The 20,748-nt window shown below is 46.0% G+C and overlaps 2 protein-coding genes across 10 annotated transcripts in view; one reads left to right on the forward strand and one right to left on the reverse strand.

Annotated features, from left to right (window-relative positions):
• Nucleotides 1-15: 15 nt before the first annotated feature.
• Nucleotides 16-2,304, forward strand: RAB24 (RAB24, member RAS oncogene family). The gene is made up of 9 exons (XM_012504859.2): nt 16-348; nt 435-583; nt 678-746; nt 925-1,003; nt 1,110-1,177; nt 1,258-1,357; nt 1,576-1,626; nt 1,767-1,829; nt 1,947-2,304. The coding sequence occupies exons 2-9, from the start codon at nt 467-469 to the stop codon at nt 2,009-2,011; spliced, it is 612 nt and encodes a 203-aa protein (XP_012360313.1). The 5' UTR covers nt 16-348; nt 435-466; the 3' UTR covers nt 2,012-2,304.
• A 1,227-nt stretch (nt 2,305-3,531) lies between these two features.
• The window catches only part of NSD1 (nuclear receptor binding SET domain protein 1), a 172,478-nt gene continuing 155,261 nt past the window's right edge, over nt 3,532-20,748 (reverse strand). For 5 of the 9 annotated variants that reach the window (XM_030808483.1, XM_030808479.1, XM_030808484.1 and 2 more), the window contains 4 exons: nt 20,145-20,286; nt 14,832-14,938; nt 11,587-11,791; nt 3,532-9,909 (listed from right to left, as the gene is read on the reverse strand). In XM_030808483.1, the coding sequence (XP_030664343.1) occupies nt 8,282-9,909; nt 11,587-11,791; nt 14,832-14,938; nt 20,145-20,286 (2,082 nt within the window). In that variant the 3' untranslated portion in view covers nt 3,532-8,281. Of the gene's footprint in view, nt 9,910-11,350; nt 11,792-14,831; nt 14,939-20,144; nt 20,287-20,748 lie in introns of those variants that run through there. The other 4 variants (XM_030808480.1, XM_030808482.1, XM_030808481.1 and 1 more) reach the window with 2 other exon arrangements.

The following is a 20,748-nucleotide window of genomic DNA, read 5'->3' on the forward strand; positions in this document are numbered from 1 at the left end:
CGCGCCACGTGACCTTGCGGCCCCGCCCCCTCGCCCTCTCGCCCCCTCCCGCGGGAGTCGCGGCGCTGCGGGTAGGAGCCGGGTTGCGGGAGACCCCAGGTTCGATTGGGATTCCCAGCCAGAACGGAGCTTAAGCCGGGCAGGCGAGCGAATGACGGAGTAGCGAGCTGCACGGCGGCGTGCTGCGCTGTTGAGGACGCTGTCCCGCGCGCTCCCAGGCCGCCCCGGGGCTTGGGGTCTTCGAAGGATAATCCGCGCCCGGGGCCGAACAGCGGGGGCACACGGGGCGCTGCCCAAGTGCAAGGCCACGGCCAGAGCTCGAGCCCGACGCGCTGTCTGGAGTCGTAGGTTGGCGCCGTTTGGGGTCGGGGTCTGAGGCTTGGGCGCTGCCTGGGCCGAGCGGAGATCGGGGTTTGCCTCCCGTACCCGCTCAGGACCCTGACGTGGCTGAAGCGGCCCCGGGAGCATGAGCGGGCAGCGCGTGGACGTCAAGGTGGTGATGCTGGGCAAGGAGTACGTGGGCAAGACTAGCCTGGTGGAGCGCTACGTGCACGACCGCTTTCTAGTGGGGCCTTATCAGAACGTGAGTGCACCCGGAGGGGCCAGGCACGGTGGGCGGGGGAGTAGGGGGGCGGTAATCTGCACCTATGGCCCGGATCTCTTCCCTCTCGTTGCAGACCATCGGGGCCGCCTTCGTGGCCAAGGTGATGTCGGTCGGAGACCGGACTGTGACATTAGGTATTTGGGTAAGTCCCCTGGGCATCTATTCTTGGGAGACTCATTCCTGAGGAGGTGTAGGTCCTGCCTATTACTGTTTGATTTGTGGCCTCACAGACCCATTTCTCATAGACCCGTTTCCTTATCTGGAAAATAGCGGGGTCTGGAGAACGTGGCCTTAAGTTTGACTCAGACCTTACTCTTTAGGACACAGCAGGCTCTGAGCGCTATGAGGCCATGAGTAGAATCTACTATCGGGGTGCCAAGGCTGCCATCGTCTGCTATGGTAAGGGGAGGGGTCTCGGCTGTCCCACAAGAAAAGATGGGTGCCAGGCTAACCAGAGAACAGCCCTTGACCACATGGTTGTGTCTCCTGCATGCCGCACACCAAGACCTCACAGACAGCAGCAGCTTTGAGCGAGCAAAGTTCTGGGTGAAGGAACTGCGCAGCCTAGAGGAGGTAGGTGAACAGACCTCACTAGAACACTAGGGGCTGGGGTTCTGTTGGTCTGTGGAGGTGACCCTTGTCTTCTGCCTCAGGGCTGCCAAATCTACTTATGTGGCACCAAGAGTGACCTGCTGGAAGAAGACCGGAGGCGTCGACGTGTGGACTTCCACGACGTCCAGGACTATGCAGACAGTAGCTGCTCCTCAGCCCTTTGGGGGGTGGGGGTGTGTGGCTGTCTGGGTGGATCAAAGGAAATAGGGACTGCCTTGGATGCCACGGCAAGGTGCTCTAGGAGGTCTTCCTGGCCTCCTTGAACTGTGGGGTCCAGGAGACTCCCTGAACTGCTAGCCCTCCCTTTTGTCTGTTTATCTAATTCTCAGGTATGAGGCTTTAGTCACTTCTCTTTACAGATATCAAAGCTCAGCTCTTTGAAACATCCAGCAAGACAGGCCAGAGTGTGGGTGAGTGCTGTGCTGGAGCCTCACAGCAGGAACACGCAGGGGCACCAGAGGAAGCTGAATAGGGCACAGAGGGCTGGGTCACTGGGAGATCCCAGGGCTACTGGCATTGGGCCCTCGCTGATCATCATTTTTCCTGCCAGACGAGCTCTTCCAGAAAGTGGCAGAGGATTACGTCAGTGTGGCTGCCTTCCAGGTGATGACAGGTGTGTGCTTCCCCAGCCTTTATGGAGACTTACTCTAGGCCCACAGCATCTAGCCCCTTTCCTGAGTTACCTGATCCCAACAGAATGGTGCTGAGCTGCCACCTCTCTCTTTGACAGAGGACAAGGGCGTGGATCTGGGCCAGAAGCCAAACCCCTACTTCTACAGCTGTTGTCATCACTGAGTCAGCACTCACCTGGCCTGGGGGAATTAAAGGAATTCCCTGTAAGGGCTGGACCCAGCTCCTTTCTGGGCTTGGGTAGTCAAATGTCTGAGCTACCCCAGGTCCTCATGTTAGCAGAGTGGCGCCTGCCTGTGCTGGCCCATGGAACGGAGACAGCATTGGGCTGACTGTGGGCATGAGGAGGGATTAGGGCTGATTTGGACCCCAGGCTTCTGCCCTGGACAGCATTTGTGTCTGCAGATTATTTAAGTGGCTTTTGATCTGTAAATAAAATCAATGCACTGTGAATCACACCCAGCCCCTTTCCCTGCTGTGTGGATTGGGTGTCAAGACACCTAGTTCTTTCTGGGGCCACCCGGCTGGCCTCACTGCTTATATTAAGGCTCCTCCCAACTCTTATTTTCCTTTGGAAAACAAGACTTTTCTCCCCATGGTTACTGCTGAGATCCTGGAGCTGTAGTAGTACAAAGCTCACAATTCCTTCTGAGTGCTGAAGAGTGCATGAGTTGCTTCGAAATAAAAGGGTCAAGCATTCCTACTTCAGACAGGTTGGTCTGACTGGCTCTACTGCATCTGTCATGTTTGGGCCCCTATGTCAGACCTGTGACTCAGGTCCTGAGCTTACCAGTGACATCCTACAATGTGGTTTAATGGTAGGAAAGTCCTAAGTTCTGTAAGCCAGAAAGGTCTAATGGATCCAGATTTGGTTCCAATTCAGCTGCTAATTTAGAAAAGGGACTTAAACCCTCGAGTTTCTCATCTGTAAAATAAGGTGACTACTACGCAGCCCAAGGGTTGTGAAGAAAGTGAAGAGTAATTCTAGTACTAAATGTTTTTCCCAATCTTCCCAAGCACTTTTTGCTGAAAGGGCAGGAAGTTCAGGACTAGGTCACAAAGGGAAGCAAACTCCCAAGTTTTCCCCAAAGAAGATCCAGATATTTCTGAGGAATCAGGTGTTATTGTAAACAGGGCTGACATTTGCTGTTCAACCAGAAGGAAATTTATTGCAGCCCTTTCTGGTATGGAGGGTGTGGCCCCAGGTGAGGGGCTTTGCCTTACAGTTTTATCCTTTGCCTCTGCTTTCCTGCCTTTATTTAGGCCTGGGCTGAGTCCTCTGCAGTGGCCAACACCTGTCTTGGGAGAATGTAAAACTTAGCCAACATGGTCAGACTCACACTCAGAAAGTGCTTTGGTTCCACTTCCTTTTTAAAAACCAATTCCTCAAACTGCCCTTCCTTCATGAGTGATGGGGGCTTCCCGTGGAGGGAGACTGAAACTGACACCAGCCACCCGCAACAGGAGAGAAAGAGGCTTGGGCAGCCCTGTGACTGCTAGGAGGAAACACACTATTCCCATGACATGCTTGGAGGAAACACTTAGCTTCACAGTATCCCTGCGCCACCCCCCCCACCTCGTACTCTCTCTGGGGCTGGCTTCTGCTCTCACCCCAAACAATCTTCCCTCCTGTTAGACTACAACTCCCCACAGCCAATAAAACAAAACACAGGGCAAGGGCCATATATGAGTAAAGTTAAACTTTACTTTACAGTAAATTTTTTTTCTATATACAAAGAATTACAGTACATGTTTATGGGGACTCCTAACACAGGGCTCCCCTCTTTTTCACTAGGAGTTTCACTTACAGCTGACAATCTATGGGGGCGGGGGGGGGCGGCAAAAAAACAATGATGGACCTTGGCTGATCCCCCCGACCCCTTTCTTAATATAGGTAGATGTCTATCGTCAGCTTGCCTCTTTGCCAAGACCTAGGAGGCGGCTCTGCCACGAGCTGCTGTGTGCTGCCTTCCCCACCTTCAGCACTCTCATCTACACACACAAAGGTAGCATCCACCTCGATGAGACCGCCTTGCTCTGGCCTGCCCCAACTCTGGAAGTTGAAAACAGAACCATTTATTTCTGCTTCTACTCTCTGTGCCCATCTCTTGTCCACGAAACTTTGCTTAACTTCCAGGACCTTACACCTGAAGCCCCACAATAACCTGATGTTTTGAAAGTCATGGGAAAGCAGCTCTAGAGAAGGAACCACATAAGCAGAAACAGCGCATGTTAAACTCGAAACACTTCTTCCGAGGTTGTGGATTTCTAATTTAATTCTTTCCACTTCCTTAGAAAATATTACCCTTAATCTTCATAAGCAGTAGAGGTGCTTCCATGAGTGGAAGAGGTAGAGAGGGGCAGAAGGGAGCTGAGGAAGACCCAACAACCAGAGCTCTCTAACAACCTGCTCCAGGCAGCGTGGACGGAGGCTATGGACAAGGTGGCCCCAGCCCTGAGAAACTCAATGGCCACCTTCACCTGGATATAGGATCTCTTCCACCTCTGGACTGCACTGGGCCACTCCAGGGTTGGGTGCAGGCTTTACTGAGGATCTTCCTTCTCCCCACTTTTAACAAAGCCTCAAACTTTTCTACATAAAATCTCCTCCCAAACAGGAACCCGGGTTTCTTGAGCTGCCCGTCCCTCAACCCTCGGCAGTGCTTATTTATACCGTGAAATTAGCACCATCATTACATTTTTTTGTGTGTGTGTACAAAACAATGATCTATTCTTAATTTACACTATAGCAGGCTCTGGCCCTGTTGCACTGGCCCTAAGAAGCTCAGCTGAGAACTAACTGGCCATAGCCAATGACAGGCTCCCACAGCAACTACCAAGCAGTAACTTGGAATGTCTACACATGGAACTGCTCAGATGAGACTCAGCAAAAGAGGGGCTGGAGGCAGCTCCTTCTCTGCCACAATCTGAGAGAGGTTAGGACACTGGGCTCCTCTAACCTGGCTGACAAACCCCAAGAGGATGACAGTATCATTTAAAAAAACCTTAGTAAAATCCACCTTATAGGGACTAAGGGTAAAACCTATCCAAGTTTCATGCTGTCCTCATTACTCCCTTTGGGGGAAGCTGCCAGGACCAAACTTTCTGCCATTCTGTTCTCACGAGGCAACATTAGAATTACAACCTGGGAGTCCGGCTCCAGTGAGCAGACACTGCCGACGGGCCTGAGAAGGGATCAGCAGGATGTTTCATGCCCTGACCATAGTGTGGGGTGAAGGATGTAAAGAATAAAATAACTATATTCATCAATGCTAAAGATTTGGTTCAGAAGAGGGTCAACACAGTGATTTACGTCATCTCAAACTCAGTAACAGGGTAAAGCAGACATTTAAAAATGAGGATGTTTCTGTATCAATGACAGCTATTTTGCTATTAGACTGGGTTGGCTCCAGCAAGATAAGCAAATGAGGCTTTGAGTGTAAATTTCAACATTTTTCATAATCTTTTTCTGACTTAGCAGGGCTAGGAGATGTATTGGCTTTCTAGCTACCTATGGAGAATTTCAACTTTTGCCTCGTCCCTGGAAAAGGCTTCCTGGGGAGCTGGCTCCAAGGCAAACACTCGAGATCTCAATTTCCAAGCACATACCCAAATACCACCCTGCGTAAGGACCAGAAGTTTTCTAAGATGAAAGATTCCCTTTTCATTCCAATTCACATCCCCTTGGAAAAGGGGTCTTATTACAAACTTCAGGAGACGTCCCACAGGGCTGGCAAGGCCACTCCCTCCCCACCTTCATCCAAGAGTCACATTTCCCAACAGTTGTTGTGACTCTGCTTCTAATTGGATAGTGACTGCTTTCAGCTTTCATGATGTTAACAATCTAATATCAGATGCTGCTATTGGTGGGCCCAATCTCAAATTTCTAGTTTCCAGTGGTTTTCTAGTTTCCATTCAATGGCCCTTGAAGGAAGCCCAGATGTCCATCCATTCAGATGAAGAACCCAAAATGGCTCAGAAGCTGTTTTCTCAGGCAGGTCTGGAACGAAGCCTCCAGTGAATGGCGGAGAATGGAAAGAACCAAAATAAAACCACAAAGCAGCCAATCATGGCCCCTTTCCCTCACTCCCTCCTGTCCTGTGAGACATCTAGACTGCTGTCAAGTTGATTACCTACCAAAGCCTACTTTAGAGAAGCTACTTGAGAATCAAACTTCTCCACGGAAAATTTTTACATGGCCTGCACGCCCTCCCCCCGCCCCCCCAAAATTCACAGTTTATTTCATGAAACAAAGAGCTACGGTAATTTAACACACAACATAGTGAAAGGAGACTCTGACAGTGCTGTGCAGATATCTTTTTCTGATCACAACTACAGATGATGAGAGAAAAGGGCACAGGACTGGCACCAAGCAAACCCTACTCATATGACCTAAAAGATTAGGAAAAGGGACCTACTAGCTGCAGTTATATACTTATTATTCTCACACATGATAAATACTTAATATAATGAACTTTAATGTTCTGGGTGAATTTCTTTAAAAATATCTTTTTCATGGTTTAAAATTCTTTTAAAAGAAAATAAGATGCTTTACGTTTTCTCTTCCTTTTGAACAAAGAGCTTTTCCTCTTTGATGATGTGGGAAGAGAGAGAGGATGAAAGGGGAGAACTAGGCAGGTGGAATTCACAGAGGAGATTCCGAGGTCTCAGTGAAATGCAGGGATAGGCCCCTAAACTCAGGACAGCCCTGCCCAGCCTCGTCCCTCTGCCTGAGTTCAAGTGTCTCAACCTCAGAGACAGACTTTGGGAAATAAAAGCAGATTCTATTTTTAATCTTTAGATAAAGCGCAAATGCTTCTATAATAACTATTGTTCCCTCCGTGGAATTGATGGGAGTAACCTCAATAAGAACTTGAGGAAATTGGGACCAAATACAGAATCCAGCTGACAGCGTGAAAGCCTTAACTAAGAGATGATGGCCAGGAGACGTTAGGGCCAGGGGATGGCCTGCTGGCTAAGTTGGCAAAGCAGAGAGGTAAACATGTTGGTCTAAGGACAAAGGAGGGGTAGACAAGTGGGAGGAAACTAGCCAAACAGCACTTCCTGTTGGCAGTCTGTGAGCTGGGTGAATGGTAGGGCAGGGTAGCACCAACAGATTTCCCAGCCCTTGGGCCCCAGCTCAGGGCAGCAGTAACAGATAATCAGCAGTTATTAGGAGTCATCTCTTGGCCTGGACGTTGCTCTAAACACCACCTCTCGCCAGTCTTCAGGGAAGGGTTCTGGCTTGCCTTTGAGCCAAGTCAGCAGGCAGGTGCTCTCAATACAGAGCACAGCAATTCTCAGGGAGGGGAAGAAGAGGACTCCCTCCACTCAGGAGGGAAAAGGAACGGGGAAAAGAAGTTTCCCATCAGGATCTGGTACTCTTCCTGGAGCTGGTGTGTCTAGCTCAGAACTTGCCAGAGATTCCCTATGTCCACTGCCCGAGGCTCTGAAATCTGAAAGCACCTGAGTGTCTTAGGGAAATAGGGATGGGGTGGATTCATGTACAAAGAGAAAAATAGGTAGAAACAAAAGCAAAGAGAAGCTTGCCAAATGCCTTCTTCCACTGCTGGAAATCCACATTCGCACAGAGCCCAAGTCCCCCTGACCACCTGCTCCTCCAAGGACTGATCTTGAGACTCTGCACAGCCCAGACAAAAGCAGCAGCGGCGACCCCACAGCCAACAGCCTTGCTGGCCTCAATGCAGCACCCTTGCATCTATATAGGAGACCTCTGTGAGTGTGTGCGCATGCACACGCACCCATGCACACCGCAGCCAAGAGATACTTCCTCAACACAACCACTTCTGGTGCCACAAAGGACATTTCAAAATGAATCTAAAGCCCCAGGGCCCCTCAGAACTTCCTGTTACTTCCTGGTCAAAGGTTCTTGAAAGCCTTGGAATCCAGGCTCACAGGGATGAAGCCTTATTTACCTCTGTATCTCTCATCAGTGACTAGCACCCGGCCTAGAACACGTGAATGCTCAGGAAATCGCCACTGATTTGAAAGAACACCATTTCCTCCCAAGGGTTCCTAGGTGCCCTCAATGGGGCTCTGTCTGGTTGGGGAAATCGCTTTGAGAGCCCCTATACCTTCCAACCTGACCAGCGGAATTGAATTCCATACTTGACTCCAGAGTGGACTTTTTATTTCACGATGACCATGTGGAAAAGTTGGGGGAAAGAGACCCAAGTCTGTCTGTCTCCTTGGTTAGGGCCCACTGGATTTTCATACATGGTTCACACAACCATAAGCCCCCACTGGCTAATGTCACAAGAGTTCTGAGTGTTGGGATATGAGGAAAGAATAACAGTGGGAAAGTGTTTGGGGCAGATCTGTGTTGTTTTTTTAAGGGGGAAGGAAAGAAAAGATTTCCCCTCCCCAAATGGTACCCTGGGGGCAGCTTGTTTGTTCATGTGACATTGATTGGTACTACTTCTGTTCTGATTCTGCACACTTGTGACTGGAAGGAGCCTGGTTAAGAGCTGGAAGTGTATTTTGCTCTGGTTTGGGGTCTTGCCCTCTTCCAAGAGACCAGCAAGTCTGTGCCAATGTCTGTGTGCTCCCAGCAGACCAGCAAGACTGTGCCAGTGTCTGTCCAGCCACTATGGGCCAGAGCCCTGCCCGTGATGAGGCTTTACCCAGGGCCCAGGGACTTTGCTCTGTGGTTACCAACTTCTTTTCTTCAGTGGGGAGGGAGGCTGGGGCCCTCCCGAGAGACCTAAAAGATTGCCCACTCTTGGCGGCAAGTGCAGGTAGTTGCTGGCCTCCGACCATCTGCTTCGCCTGCTTCACCAGGCCCGGGGCTTGGCTAAGAGGCCCTGGGGTCAGCTCAGCCCCTGCAGGAGCTCTTCCTGAGGCCTGAGTTGTTGGCTCATATAAAAAGGCCTTGGCAGGAGGCTGAGAAAGAAGTCTGGCCTGGGTGAGTGATTTAACAGCTTGCCAGGGGTCCTCTGAAGGGGCTGCTGCTTTCCCAGATGTCTGAAGAGGATCTGACACACAGCCTTTCTCAACAGCTCTCGGCATATGCCCCAGACCTTTGCTGGCAGGCCATGAACTTGACTCCAACGCCGGCATCTTCTCATCAACCTGTGGTGTGGCCTCATGAGGTGAAGCCGCCCGCTCCTTCTGGCGAGGAGTTAGGTCTATGAGGTCCATCACCAAAGCAGCTCTATGTTTTGACTGAGTATTCTGGTCCACAGGCCTCAGTGCTTTTTCTTTAGCTACAAGGGTCTGGACCACAGCTGATAGTACTTTCTCAGGAGGTGGTAGTCTCTGGGACAAAGAGGCATGGGGTTTGTCAGGAGGCCTGTCTGAAGTCTGGGGTTTGGGACTGCTGGTAATGAGCAGTCTGTCTGGCGGCGGAAGTCTCAGGCCAGTGGGAACTGGGGTTTTCTCCAGTGACTGGGGCCTTGGGCTGGCAGCACCTATGGATTTATCCAGCCTTGGGTCAGCCGTCCCCAGAGGTCTTTCCAGTGGTTGGGACCTGACTGAGGGTGAGGAGCTTGGGCTGGTCACTGGAGAGGGTTTGTCGCTTAGCTGGGGTCTTGGTCCTGCCACTGCTGGTGGCCTGTCCAGTGGCCTCTGGCTGGAAACCAAGGATTGGGATTTGGTCCCTGACCCAGCAAGGTCTCTGACCTTATCTAAAGGCTGGGGCCTGGAGTCAGTTCTCTCAAGAGGTCTTTCAGGTAGCAGTGCCCTCTGACAAGTCCCTGCCAGAGCTTTTTTGGAGAGCGACAGCGTCTGGTTGGTGTCAGCAGGAGGTTTATCTGACATTTTGGGTGCCTGAGCAGCCATTCCTGTTGATTGCTCTGCCAGGTGAGTGCTTGGCCCTGGAGGCAGCGCTACTGGGGGAGGCACATACTCACGGATCTCCCCAGGTTCCAGAGGATTGGGCCCACAGGGGTCATGCTCAGTACAAGACAGACGCCCATCCAGTTTGGAAATGAAAAGCATCCCTTCTCGATGCTGCTTACAAAAGGAGCTGGGGCACATCTCACAGAAGGAGGCTGCTTCCTTCCCGCAGATGTCACACTGATGCCACGGACATTCCCATTTCCCTGAAAACACAGAAGTAAATCAAAAGTTTAGGAAAAAAGAGATACATATCACATGGGCCATGGCTATGCTACAGTCCGAAGGTGTGGATGATGACCTTCCTTCACACTGTCCCTAGTTCAGAGAGCTTATGCCACTCACCAGCCACCTCTTGCCCCAGAATTCCAGCTTCTTTTTCTGCACAGAATACATAAAGTAACAGCGAATTATCAAATAGCAACTACTATCAACTAAATATACAAGCAGAGGAGTAAACTGGTATTTCTATGACTATTTCCAGCAAGGAGGTGGGGAGGGGGGGGGCGGGGGTAGGGACAACAAAAACCTTCTTTTATATGAAACTTAAGATATTACTTTCATATTTTTGCAATCTCCATTTGTACTATACAGCTTTTAAATAAGCAACTCAAAGAGAAATATCCTGGCAATTTAGATTCCTACTTATTTGCTTATTAACAGTAATAGAAAAGATATAAAATCATGAAAAATGGAAGATTTACCTTTGCTCTATTTTAAGTCTTGAGACCAGCACAGCACATTACATGTTGTTCACATGGAATCAGTAGAAAAGACCCAAAGCTGACCTAAGCTTTTATCTGCCTCCCCACATTTCATGAAACCTGAGAGTCTTGACCAGGGACAGTGTTTCCACCTTCAAATCAACTACACCAGCTCCCACTCCTGGCACACAGGCAAGATCGGTTCTATCATAGCCTGTGCCAGTGACGACCCTGAGCAGTTGATTCTGAAACAATTCTACTTCCTGGCGCTGACAGGTCAATGTGATGGCCTTGCCCTCATCCTACCTCAGTTTCTTTTATTTCATGACCCTGGCCAATATACACCGAAGGAAAGCCAATTTGGGGACAAATTCCTTTCACTTATACCCCAAAATTCTTAACCTTCTGCAACTCTTGGAAGCAGGTCACTAGTAATGTATAATCTCCTCACCCTGGAACGGCTCCCTACTGGTTTCTCATTTTTGTTCGTTAAAATAGATGGCATATCCAAATCCCTAAAATCCTCTAACCCCAAATCACTACTCAAAGGTTCTCAATTTCTTCAACTACAAATTTCCTGGGTACCACATCCACCTGAGCAGCTTTCTCATGTATTAACTGATAGAACCAAATCTCCTTTAGAGGAAAAAAGTCTACTCTGCATGGGGGGAGACTGCACTAGGCATAGGGGAGCAAGGTAGGAAGTGCTAAAAGGGTGGCAATCCATCTCTCACTGACTAGAATCACCTAAAGGCTTTACTATCTTAATTTTTCTTTCTCTAGAAAGGCAACATGATTTAATAGTCCTGGAGTCAAAAACCCAGATCTCAATCCAGCTCCTCTATCTATGTGTGAAAAGTCACCTCACCAATCCTAACTCTGTTTCTTCACATGCATTATGGAAGAAAACCAACCATTATGGGTTGCTGGGGGGATGAAATAACATGAATGTAAGTAAAGGACTTGAAACACAGCAAATGCACTGCTGTTCCATTCTTCATAACTAAGAATTCTAAGCCTTTGTTTTCATTATTTCCAGAATAAGAAAATAGACCATACCCCTCAAAATTATGCATGGAAAGACCAAATGGCACTTTCTTCAAGGCTGATGCAAATGGCATGAGACCCTGAGTATGATGGAGAGAACGAGTAGCAGTACGAATGGATTTTGGCACCAACCTGCTGGTCGCTTGGTCAGATTGAGACAGTCTGCATGGTAAACTTTTGGACAGCCTGGCTTCTTGCAGGAGACGAGCTGGCCAGCATCCCCACAACTAAAACACTCATCTTCTCGCTCCTTTGTGATTTCACCCTGGGTCCTGCGCTTCCCCTGTTGCTTCTTCTTGAATTTCTTTGACTTTTCTTCCGTGGCAATGGGTTGATTCTACAGGTCAGATATTGAACAGTCAGCATTCTGTCAACACATTAGTACCAATCTTAACCAGGTTAACTATCCTCTCTGAGCCTCATTCTCTTCTCTGGGAAAAGAGATTGTCATGAAGATAAAATGCAGGAAAGGTACCTGGTACATCACAGATCCGTAGCAATAATTACCACTTTTGTTATCAACTATCCTGCCACCTGAACAAAACAGAAGACAAAAATCCTTGTGTTTTTGCTGATACAGAAGGCTGGTGTTAAATGTCATGCCTTTCATAAGTTTTATTAATTAATTTATTTATTTATTTTTCCAGACAGAGTCTTGTTGTGTTGCCCAGGCTGGAGTGCAGTGGCGCGATCTCGGCTCACTGCAACCTCCGCCTGCTGGGTTCAAGCAATTCTCCTGCCTCAGCCTCCTGAGTAGCTGGGATTACAGGCACCCGCCACCACTCCCGGCTAATTTTTGTATTTTTAGTAGAGACGGGGTTTCAGCATGTTGGTTAGGCTGGTCTCGAACTCCTGACCTTGTGACCCACCCGCTTCAACCTCCTAAAGAGCTAGGATTACAGGCGTGAGCCACTGCACCTGGCCAAAGTTTCACTTTTATATTCGTCTACTTTCAAAACTAAAGTAGACTTCTGTGTGTGGGTACACATGCCTATTTCTCGTTCATTCAACAAAGCATAACAACTTACTATGAGCAATGTGTTAAGACACAAAAAAGTTAATTCATGGTCCCTGCCGTCAACAAGACTACACATCAAGTCAAATTAGCTTCATGTCCATCTCTCCCAAGGCAGACCCTGGAGCAGCCAGCAGATGTCCTCTCTTTGTTCCCTGCAGCCCACACTTGGTCACCAAATCATCTTATCACATTCTATATTTTAACCCAGAAACATCCAGGACCAATCTGTAACACTTAATGGAGGTCCATCCTATTCTGACAGACCAATATCTATTAAGAGCACACACACAGTGACCTCTCTAGCATCTACCTCTGACTGACTCCTGTGAAATGCTATCCTATGCAGACATCAAGGATTCAGAAACTGACATCCGCAGTACACTTAATACCATTAAGTACAGGTTAAACTGAGTTACTATTTTAATTTATTTATAGGAAACAAGTCAACAACATCTTAAGGAACAACACCATTAAACCAACAAAACTAAACAAAAAGGACAATAAAATCAAATATAATATAGAGGTGATTCTCCTTATTTAACAAGATTAAAAAACGACCACTGAGTGCTCTTCATTCCTGACCGGGCACAGTGGCTCAAGCCTGTAATCCCAGCACTTTGGGAGGCTGAGGCAAGTGGATAACCTGAGGTCAGGAGTTTGAGACCAGCCTGGCCAACATGGTGAAACCCCGTCTCCACTAAAAATACAAAAAATTAGCCAGGTGTGGTGGCAGGGGCCTGTAATCCCAGCTACCTGGGAGGCTGAGGCAGGAGAATCACTTGAACCTGGGAGACGGAGGTTACAGTGAGCGGAGATCATACCATTGCACTTTAGCCTGGGCAACAGAGCGAGACTCCGTCTCCAAAAAAAATAAAATAAAATTATTTACTCTTTTCTTATTGGCTTCAGTGTTAATTTGCACTTTTCAGTTCTTAATGTTGAGCTTCACAATCAAAAAGGCATATGGAACATATTCAATTGAAGTCACTATATGGTTTATTTTGTATCAAAATTAAACTGCAATTTTCACTGTGCTGTTACTTATGACAGAGAAATCTTGAAGCATCCAGATGTTCATCTAGTATGTCCATCCATTATATAAAAAAATTAAGACAGTCACTAAATATGATCAGCAAGGACTTTAAAAAATAATAACATAAGGGCTGGGCACGGTGGCTCACGCCTGTAATCCCAGCACTTTGGGAGGCTGAGGTGGGAGGATCACGAGGTCAGGAGATCGAGACCAACCTGGCTAACATGGTGAAACGCTGTTTCTACTAAAAATATAAAAAACTAGGTGGGTATGGTGGCAGGCACCTGTAGTTCCAGCTACTCAGGAGGCTGAGGCAGGAGAATGGCGTGAACCCGGGAGGCGGAGCTTACAGTGAGCTGAGATCACGCCACTGCACTCCAGCCTGGGCAACAGAGCAAGACTCTGTCTCAAAAAACAACAACAACAACAACAACAACAACAACAAAATAATAAGAAAAGGAGAATATAGACATGGAAATGATACTTAACAGTTACAGAATTAGAATTCAATTATTCAGAAAGTGCACACTAAAAAAACAGGAAGACACAACAATGCTTATACTTTTTTATAATGGTGAGATTAAGAGTTCTACTTTTATCTATGATGTTATGCTACATTTAGAAACTTAAACTGCAGATTTTTTGTATCTTCAGAAAGAGAAAGTGAGAGAAAGACAGGGACAGACATCGATATACCAAGAATCTATATGGCTTCTTAGGGGATGTGAGATAAAGACGAGGGAGGTAACTAACCTTCTTTATAAGGTCCTATTTCACAGCATGATTAGTTAGAAAAGTAGCACCAATTAAAGTCAGATGGCACAAAACACTTCAACAATATCCCCAAAAACCTCTTATGTAATTGAATTGATCAGCCGAATGCTTAGTGAATTGCAAGTGGCCCTATCAACACATATTCAATGTCATTAAATTTTTTGAGTCTTGCTGTGTTGCCCAGGCTAGAGTGCAGTGGTGTGATCTCAGCTAACTGCAATCTCTGCCTCCTGGGTTCAAGGGATTCTCCTGCCTCAGCCTCCTGAGTAGCTGGGACTACAAGCACATGCCACCACGGCCCAGCTAATTTTTCTATTCTTATTAGAGACGGGGTTTCACCACGTTGGCCAGGCTGGTCTCGAACTCCTGACCTCAGGTGATCGACCCACCTTGGCCTCCCAAAGTGCTGGGATTACAGGCGTGCGCCACCATGCCTGGCTCAATGTCATTAATTTCAAAGAGATTTCTTCTTAAAATGTAGACTGCCCTAACACTGTTAGGGAGAGAGGACCGCACCACTAATCCCAAAGCAGAAGTCTAGAAGGGTGGTACCTTTGGCCTTACACCCAAGAAGCCACTGCAGTTCGGGGCTCCACATTTGCAAACAGTCTTTCCATTCCCAAGACATTCTAGGTTGTAGTTGAAGGTAAGTTCAGTGCCTGCATAAGAGACCGTGAAAATATTAATATCTGTGGTTTTAATTACATTATTTCTGTATTAATTACAAAGGATACCAACTCCCAAGAGAACAGATTTTAAAAAGAATTTAGCTCTAATCCTATATTTTAATTAATTCTAATCTTATAACATTAATAATCAGCTAATACAATTTACCAGAGAAAACTTAAATGGCTTAACAAGTAATATTTAAGATAACTCTTCCTACAGAGGTGTTAATTACCTCAAGTTGTTTTTCATTTGTTTATTAACCATTCAGATTCAAAATATGTTAATTCATTACCAAAACAAACAAAAAACAACTTATCAATGTGTCAGGCCCTGGGAATACAAGTATGAGGAAAACCTGTTTGTCTGTTCTCAGGTGAACACATGTTACCTGGCAGCACTCTGGAGAGGCATCTCAGTACAGAATAACACTAGAAATCTGTAGATTACAGACTGGTTGTAGATCCAGTTACGTCACAGCCTTAGCAGGGTAATCTGAACCCTGAGCAGCCCATTTTAAAATGGAGAAATCTAACAAGCTTATTGAGACAATATGACATAATGCACATAGCAGATATGTGTAAACTTTAAAAAAAGGTACTCAAATTAACAGGCAAACTGTCCTCTTTCTGTCTTTCTGTCAAAGGTCCATTTCATCAAAACTGTGAGAGGAAATAAAATGAACATTCAAACTCAAAACTCATAACTAAAAGCCAGTTATGGGAGGCCTACCAAATGTAAGAATTTTACATAAATATGTAAAGAGGTTGCCTATCACAGGCGTAATGTTTACAGTTAATGTATAAAGTAACCATCATTCATATTAAAAATTGTCAATTCTTAGGAAGATTTCCCTTTGCAGACTGACATGCCTTTTATCAGTGAGAATGATATACATAGTTTTTCTTTTTTCTTTTGTTTTTTTTGAGACAGAGTCTCGCTGTCGCCCAGGCTGGAGTGTAGTGGTGCGACCTAGGCTCACTGCAGGCTCTGCCCCCTGGGGTTCACGCCATTCTCCTGCCTCAGCCTCCCGAGTAGCTGGGACTACAGGCACCCGCCACCTCGCCTGGCTAATTTTTTGTATTTTTAGTAGAGACGGGGTTTCACTATGTTAGCCAGGATGGTCTCGATCTCCTGACCTCGTGATCCGCCCGCCTTGGCCTCCCAAAGTGCTGGGATTACAGGCATGAGCCACCGCACCCGGCCCATAGTTTTTCATCTAATGTTAAATGAAATCATTATTATCACTATTTCTTTATTCAAGTATATTCAAAATACCAAGCAGCTACGTTAGGGGTCATGCTGTAGGAATAGCAGAATTATTCATGGCCTGATGAGAGGCTCATGCCATAAGGAGCTTGCAGGAACTGAGTGAGACTGACCAGTGTAACAGGAGGCTCATGTTTCCCATCTCATGCCTGAACTTAACTGGATTGAATCTTTGGTGGTTCTATTCACGCTGTTTTTTTTTTCTTTTTTCTTTTTCTTTTTTTGAGATGGAGTCTCGCTCTGTTGCCCAGGCTGGAGTACAGTGGTGAGATTGCAGCTCACTGCAGCCTCTGTCTCCTGGGTTCAAGCTATTCTCCTGCTTCGGCCTCCTGAGTAGCTGGGATTACAGGCACCTGCCACCACGCCCAGCTAGTTTTTGTATTTTTAGTAGAGATGGTGTTTCACCATGTTGGCCACGCTGGTTTCAAACTCCTGAAGTGATCCTCCCACCTCAGCCTCCCAAAGTGTTGGATTATAGGCGTGAGCCACTGCGCCCAGCCCCACACTATTTTTTTCTTAACAAAAGATTTATGAATAGATAACTAAAATTTTGTAGATACGATGTGCTTATAATACAACTGTACCTTATACACAAATAAAAGAAAGCAGGATACTTGTCATAACTTGCTGCTCACTGAACATATACTATGTAAGCGTAATCACAGAGAGGCTAAATTAAATCAGAAAGTATCAGTGCTCGTAAAGTAAACAGTGACACCATTCTAGAAAAGAGTTCAATATGCAGCAATCCTTGATGGATCTTTAGTTACTGGGCATGTCAAAGGGCATGAAAGAAGAGATAAACAAGAGTAAGGATGGGACACTTGGGAGACAGTAAGTTGCAGGTATGTGAAGGGCCCAGGAAGTTGAATGAAGGCCTCAGCTCTGACAGGCACTCTGCCTGTCCCTTAGCACATCCTGTCTCATTTTCCCCATCCTGAACCTATGCAGACTGAAAGTCAAGTGAGGAGAGGAATAAAGTCTGAGAATTTCAACACCAAGCTACCTGAGCTGACGAACACAGGAAAAAAAGAAGAGAAATTTGTGGCTAGACATGGCAGAGGAAGGCATCCCCATGGACATGAACTGCAGGTTCTAAGTAGAAGAATGGGACTATCGGCACTCAGCAGACATAGTAGAACTAAATCATGTGACTGATTTATTATAGAGGAACTATATTTATATTGATTTAATATAGAGGAATCTCTCCACCCCTGTGGCGATTAGAGAGAAAAAGGGAGAAAAGAATGAGAGAGGTGTGACATCCAAGGATAAAAGTAACAAAGGTATAATATCATCTACTTTACAGCACTTTTGCAAGGCTTAAATGAGATAATATGCTTAGAATCGTATCTGGTATTCCATATCATTTACTGAATTACTACTGTTACAAAGTAGAAATCTAAACAATATACTCTGAAGCCACCCATTCCAAAAACTTAAAATAAATCTGCAACTAAAAACCAATCTCAAATAAGCAGAGTGCAGTGCACAGTGATGCTCAAGTGTCCTTGGTGTCATCATGTAAAACATTACGAGAAACAAACGCAAAACGTGAAAGTAACTAGTGGCTCAAATTTTAAAATCTAAAAATTGTCATAACCTAAAAAGTCTGAAAGACTCCTGGACAACACATTTAAATTGTAGAGAAAAAAATACACTGAGTGTGAGAAGTCCCGTAGATTAAATTTAAAACACAGGCCAGGCGTGGTGGCTCATGCCTATAATTCTTGCACTTTGGGAGGCTGAGGTGGGCGGATCACTTGAGGTCATGAGTCTCTACTAAAAATACCAAAAAATAGCCAGGCATGGTGGTGGATGCCTGTAATCCCAGCTACTTGGGAGGCTGAGGCAGGAGAGTTGCTTGAACCCGGGAGGTGGAGGTTGCAGTGAGCCGAGATCATGCCACTGCACTCCAGCCTGGGGAACAGAGAGAGACTCCGTTTCAACAAACAAACAAACAAACAAACACAAAAACAGACTAAGATCTGAACAAATATCATTCTAATTCTTTTATCTTGATCAATGCTTCCTGAGGACAACAACAGTGACTGAGCAAAGGAGAACTAAGGTCTTCCAGAACATTCAAATGGGATTCTGCTTCAACAGTAATTAGACTATACTACTGTATATTACAGACTACCTAGGCCAGTTCTATCCCAGTTTGAGTATAGGAGACTGATTTTAACTGTTTTGCTCATATCCTTGCAAAACTACATTTGAAAAATCATAACTTTCTTGTACATTCCAAAATGTACAACGTTTATACAATTTTTTTTTTTTTTTTTTTTTTTGAGATGGAGTCTCCCTCTGTCGCCCGGGCTGGAGTGCAGTGGCACGATCTCGGCTCACTGCAAGCTCTGCCTCCTGGGTTCACGCCATTCTCCTGCCTCAGCCTCCAGAGTAGCTGAGACTACAGGTGCCTGCCACCACGCCTGGCTAATTTTTTTGTATTTTTAGTAGAGACGGGGTTTCACCATGTTCGCCAGGATGGTCTCCATCTCCTGACCTCGTGATCTGCCCGCCTTGGCCTCCCAAAGTGCTGGGATTACAGGCGTGAACCACCGTGCCCAGCCACAAATTTTAATACTTAAAAAATCATGCAATTTGGAGGGTGTTACATGCATAGGTATATATGTTCAAAATAATTGTATCAAAACCTTGAAGCTATAGATTAAGATCCTTTAATTTATGGAAAATATCTACCACATAACTTTACTGTCAAACCACTCAGCCATACCAGATTTACTTTCGATTCAAATAAACTTCTTACTATTTGTCCTGGTTACAACCATCTCACTACCCCATTGGAGAGAAAAGTACCCAGGTGAGCCATGACAGAGCAGTAAATTCTCCAAAGATCCTGTTCTTTGACATCCTAGAGGTTGAGGGGCTTTTGTTGTTTTGTGTGTGTGTTTTTAAGTGTCAGAGTTCTCACGATACTACCCAGGCTGCTTCTTAAACTCCTGAACTCAAGCGATTTCTGGCCTCAGCCTCCTGAATAACTGAGACTACAGGCATATACCACCACACCCAGTGGTTTATTTTTAAAATAGCCTTGGGTCCATAACCCATAAGATATGGAAGAGTGAGAGATCAATCTTTAGTTTATAAAGTGGAAGAAGGGCAACTGTGAAAGGGAAAGTGAGAAAGGAGACTGAAGAGCTAGTAGTTTCTAAAGCAAACCTATTAGTGGTAAGTTCATATGAATATGAAAATTTGTTCCATTAAAACCATCCATGTTCTGAAGACACTGTGCTAAAAGAAATGAGCCAAGCTAAGCAAGATGGCTCATGCCTGTAATCCCAGCACTTTGGGAGGCTAAGGCAGGAGGATCACTTGAGCCCAGGAGTTCCAGACCAGCCTTGGCAACATAGCGGTGAGACTCCCATCTCTACAAAAAAAAAAGAACAAAACCTGAGAACAGGGACGTGTGCCTCTAGCCCTAGCTACTCAGGAGGCTGAGGCAGCAGGAATGCTTGAGCCCAGTTCGAGGCTGCAGTGAACTGTGATGGTGCCACTGTACTGCAGCCTGGGCAACAGAGCAATGCTCTGTCCCTAAACATTAAAAATGAATCAATGAATGAATGAAATGATGTGGTCACAAAAGGACAAATATTGTCCATTTATATGAAGTACCTATAGTAATCAAATTAGGAGACAGAAAGTAGAATGGTAGCTGCCAGGAGCTGTGAAGAAAAAGAAGAATGGGGACTTAGTGTTTAGTGGGTATAGAGTTTTAGCAGGGGAAGATGAAAAGAGTTCTGGAGACGGATGGTGGTGACAGTTGCACAAAAATGTAAATGAACTTAATTCCAGAGAACGGTACATATAGAAATGTTTAAAATTATAATCTGAGGAAGCTGTTTGTAAAAAAACAAAAGCCCTGAAATTCAGATGTCAGCTGCAGAATCCTGAAATGATTCTTACCTGCTTTAATGTCACTTAGTGCAAAAAGGCCTACACGGGTATCTCCATTCACAGACCACTTCTGTGTTTCACAGTTGGGCTGGCAGCAATGATTCATGAAACGAGCATAATTTCCTTTGGGACCAGCATCAATGATTCGGTCCTAGAATTCCAAAAGAAGCTACACATCAGACTTCCTGAGACCTCTGCTATGGATTAAAATTTGACTATTCTCTCTAATAAGCTGGAGTTCCTATTTGTAAAGATTGAACCTCTCAGAGAAAAGATCCCAAAGAACTTTAATTCTCAAAGTGTGATCTCTGGACCAGCACCATCACCATTTGGCAATTTGTTAGACATGCAAATTCTTGGGTTGTGCTTCAAATACACTAAAGCAGAGACTCTGGGGTGCAGCATTCTGCGTTATATATAACAAGGCCGCCAGGGGTTTCTGACTACACTGAAGTTTGAAGACCACTGCCCTACAAACAGCAACTTGTCCCACTTTCTATTTAGGTAGTTTCAACCCAGATGCACATTAGAAATCACCTAAGGAGATTTAAATACTAATGCAGAGTCCCAATCCCAAAGTAAGATCAGAATATCTGGAGGTGAAGATCTCACA

This window comes from Nomascus leucogenys, unplaced genomic scaffold (assembly GCF_006542625.1).
Source record: "Nomascus leucogenys isolate Asia unplaced genomic scaffold, Asia_NLE_v1 Super-Scaffold_3019, whole genome shotgun sequence".
Lineage (NCBI taxonomy): Eukaryota > Metazoa > Chordata > Mammalia > Primates > Hylobatidae > Nomascus > Nomascus leucogenys.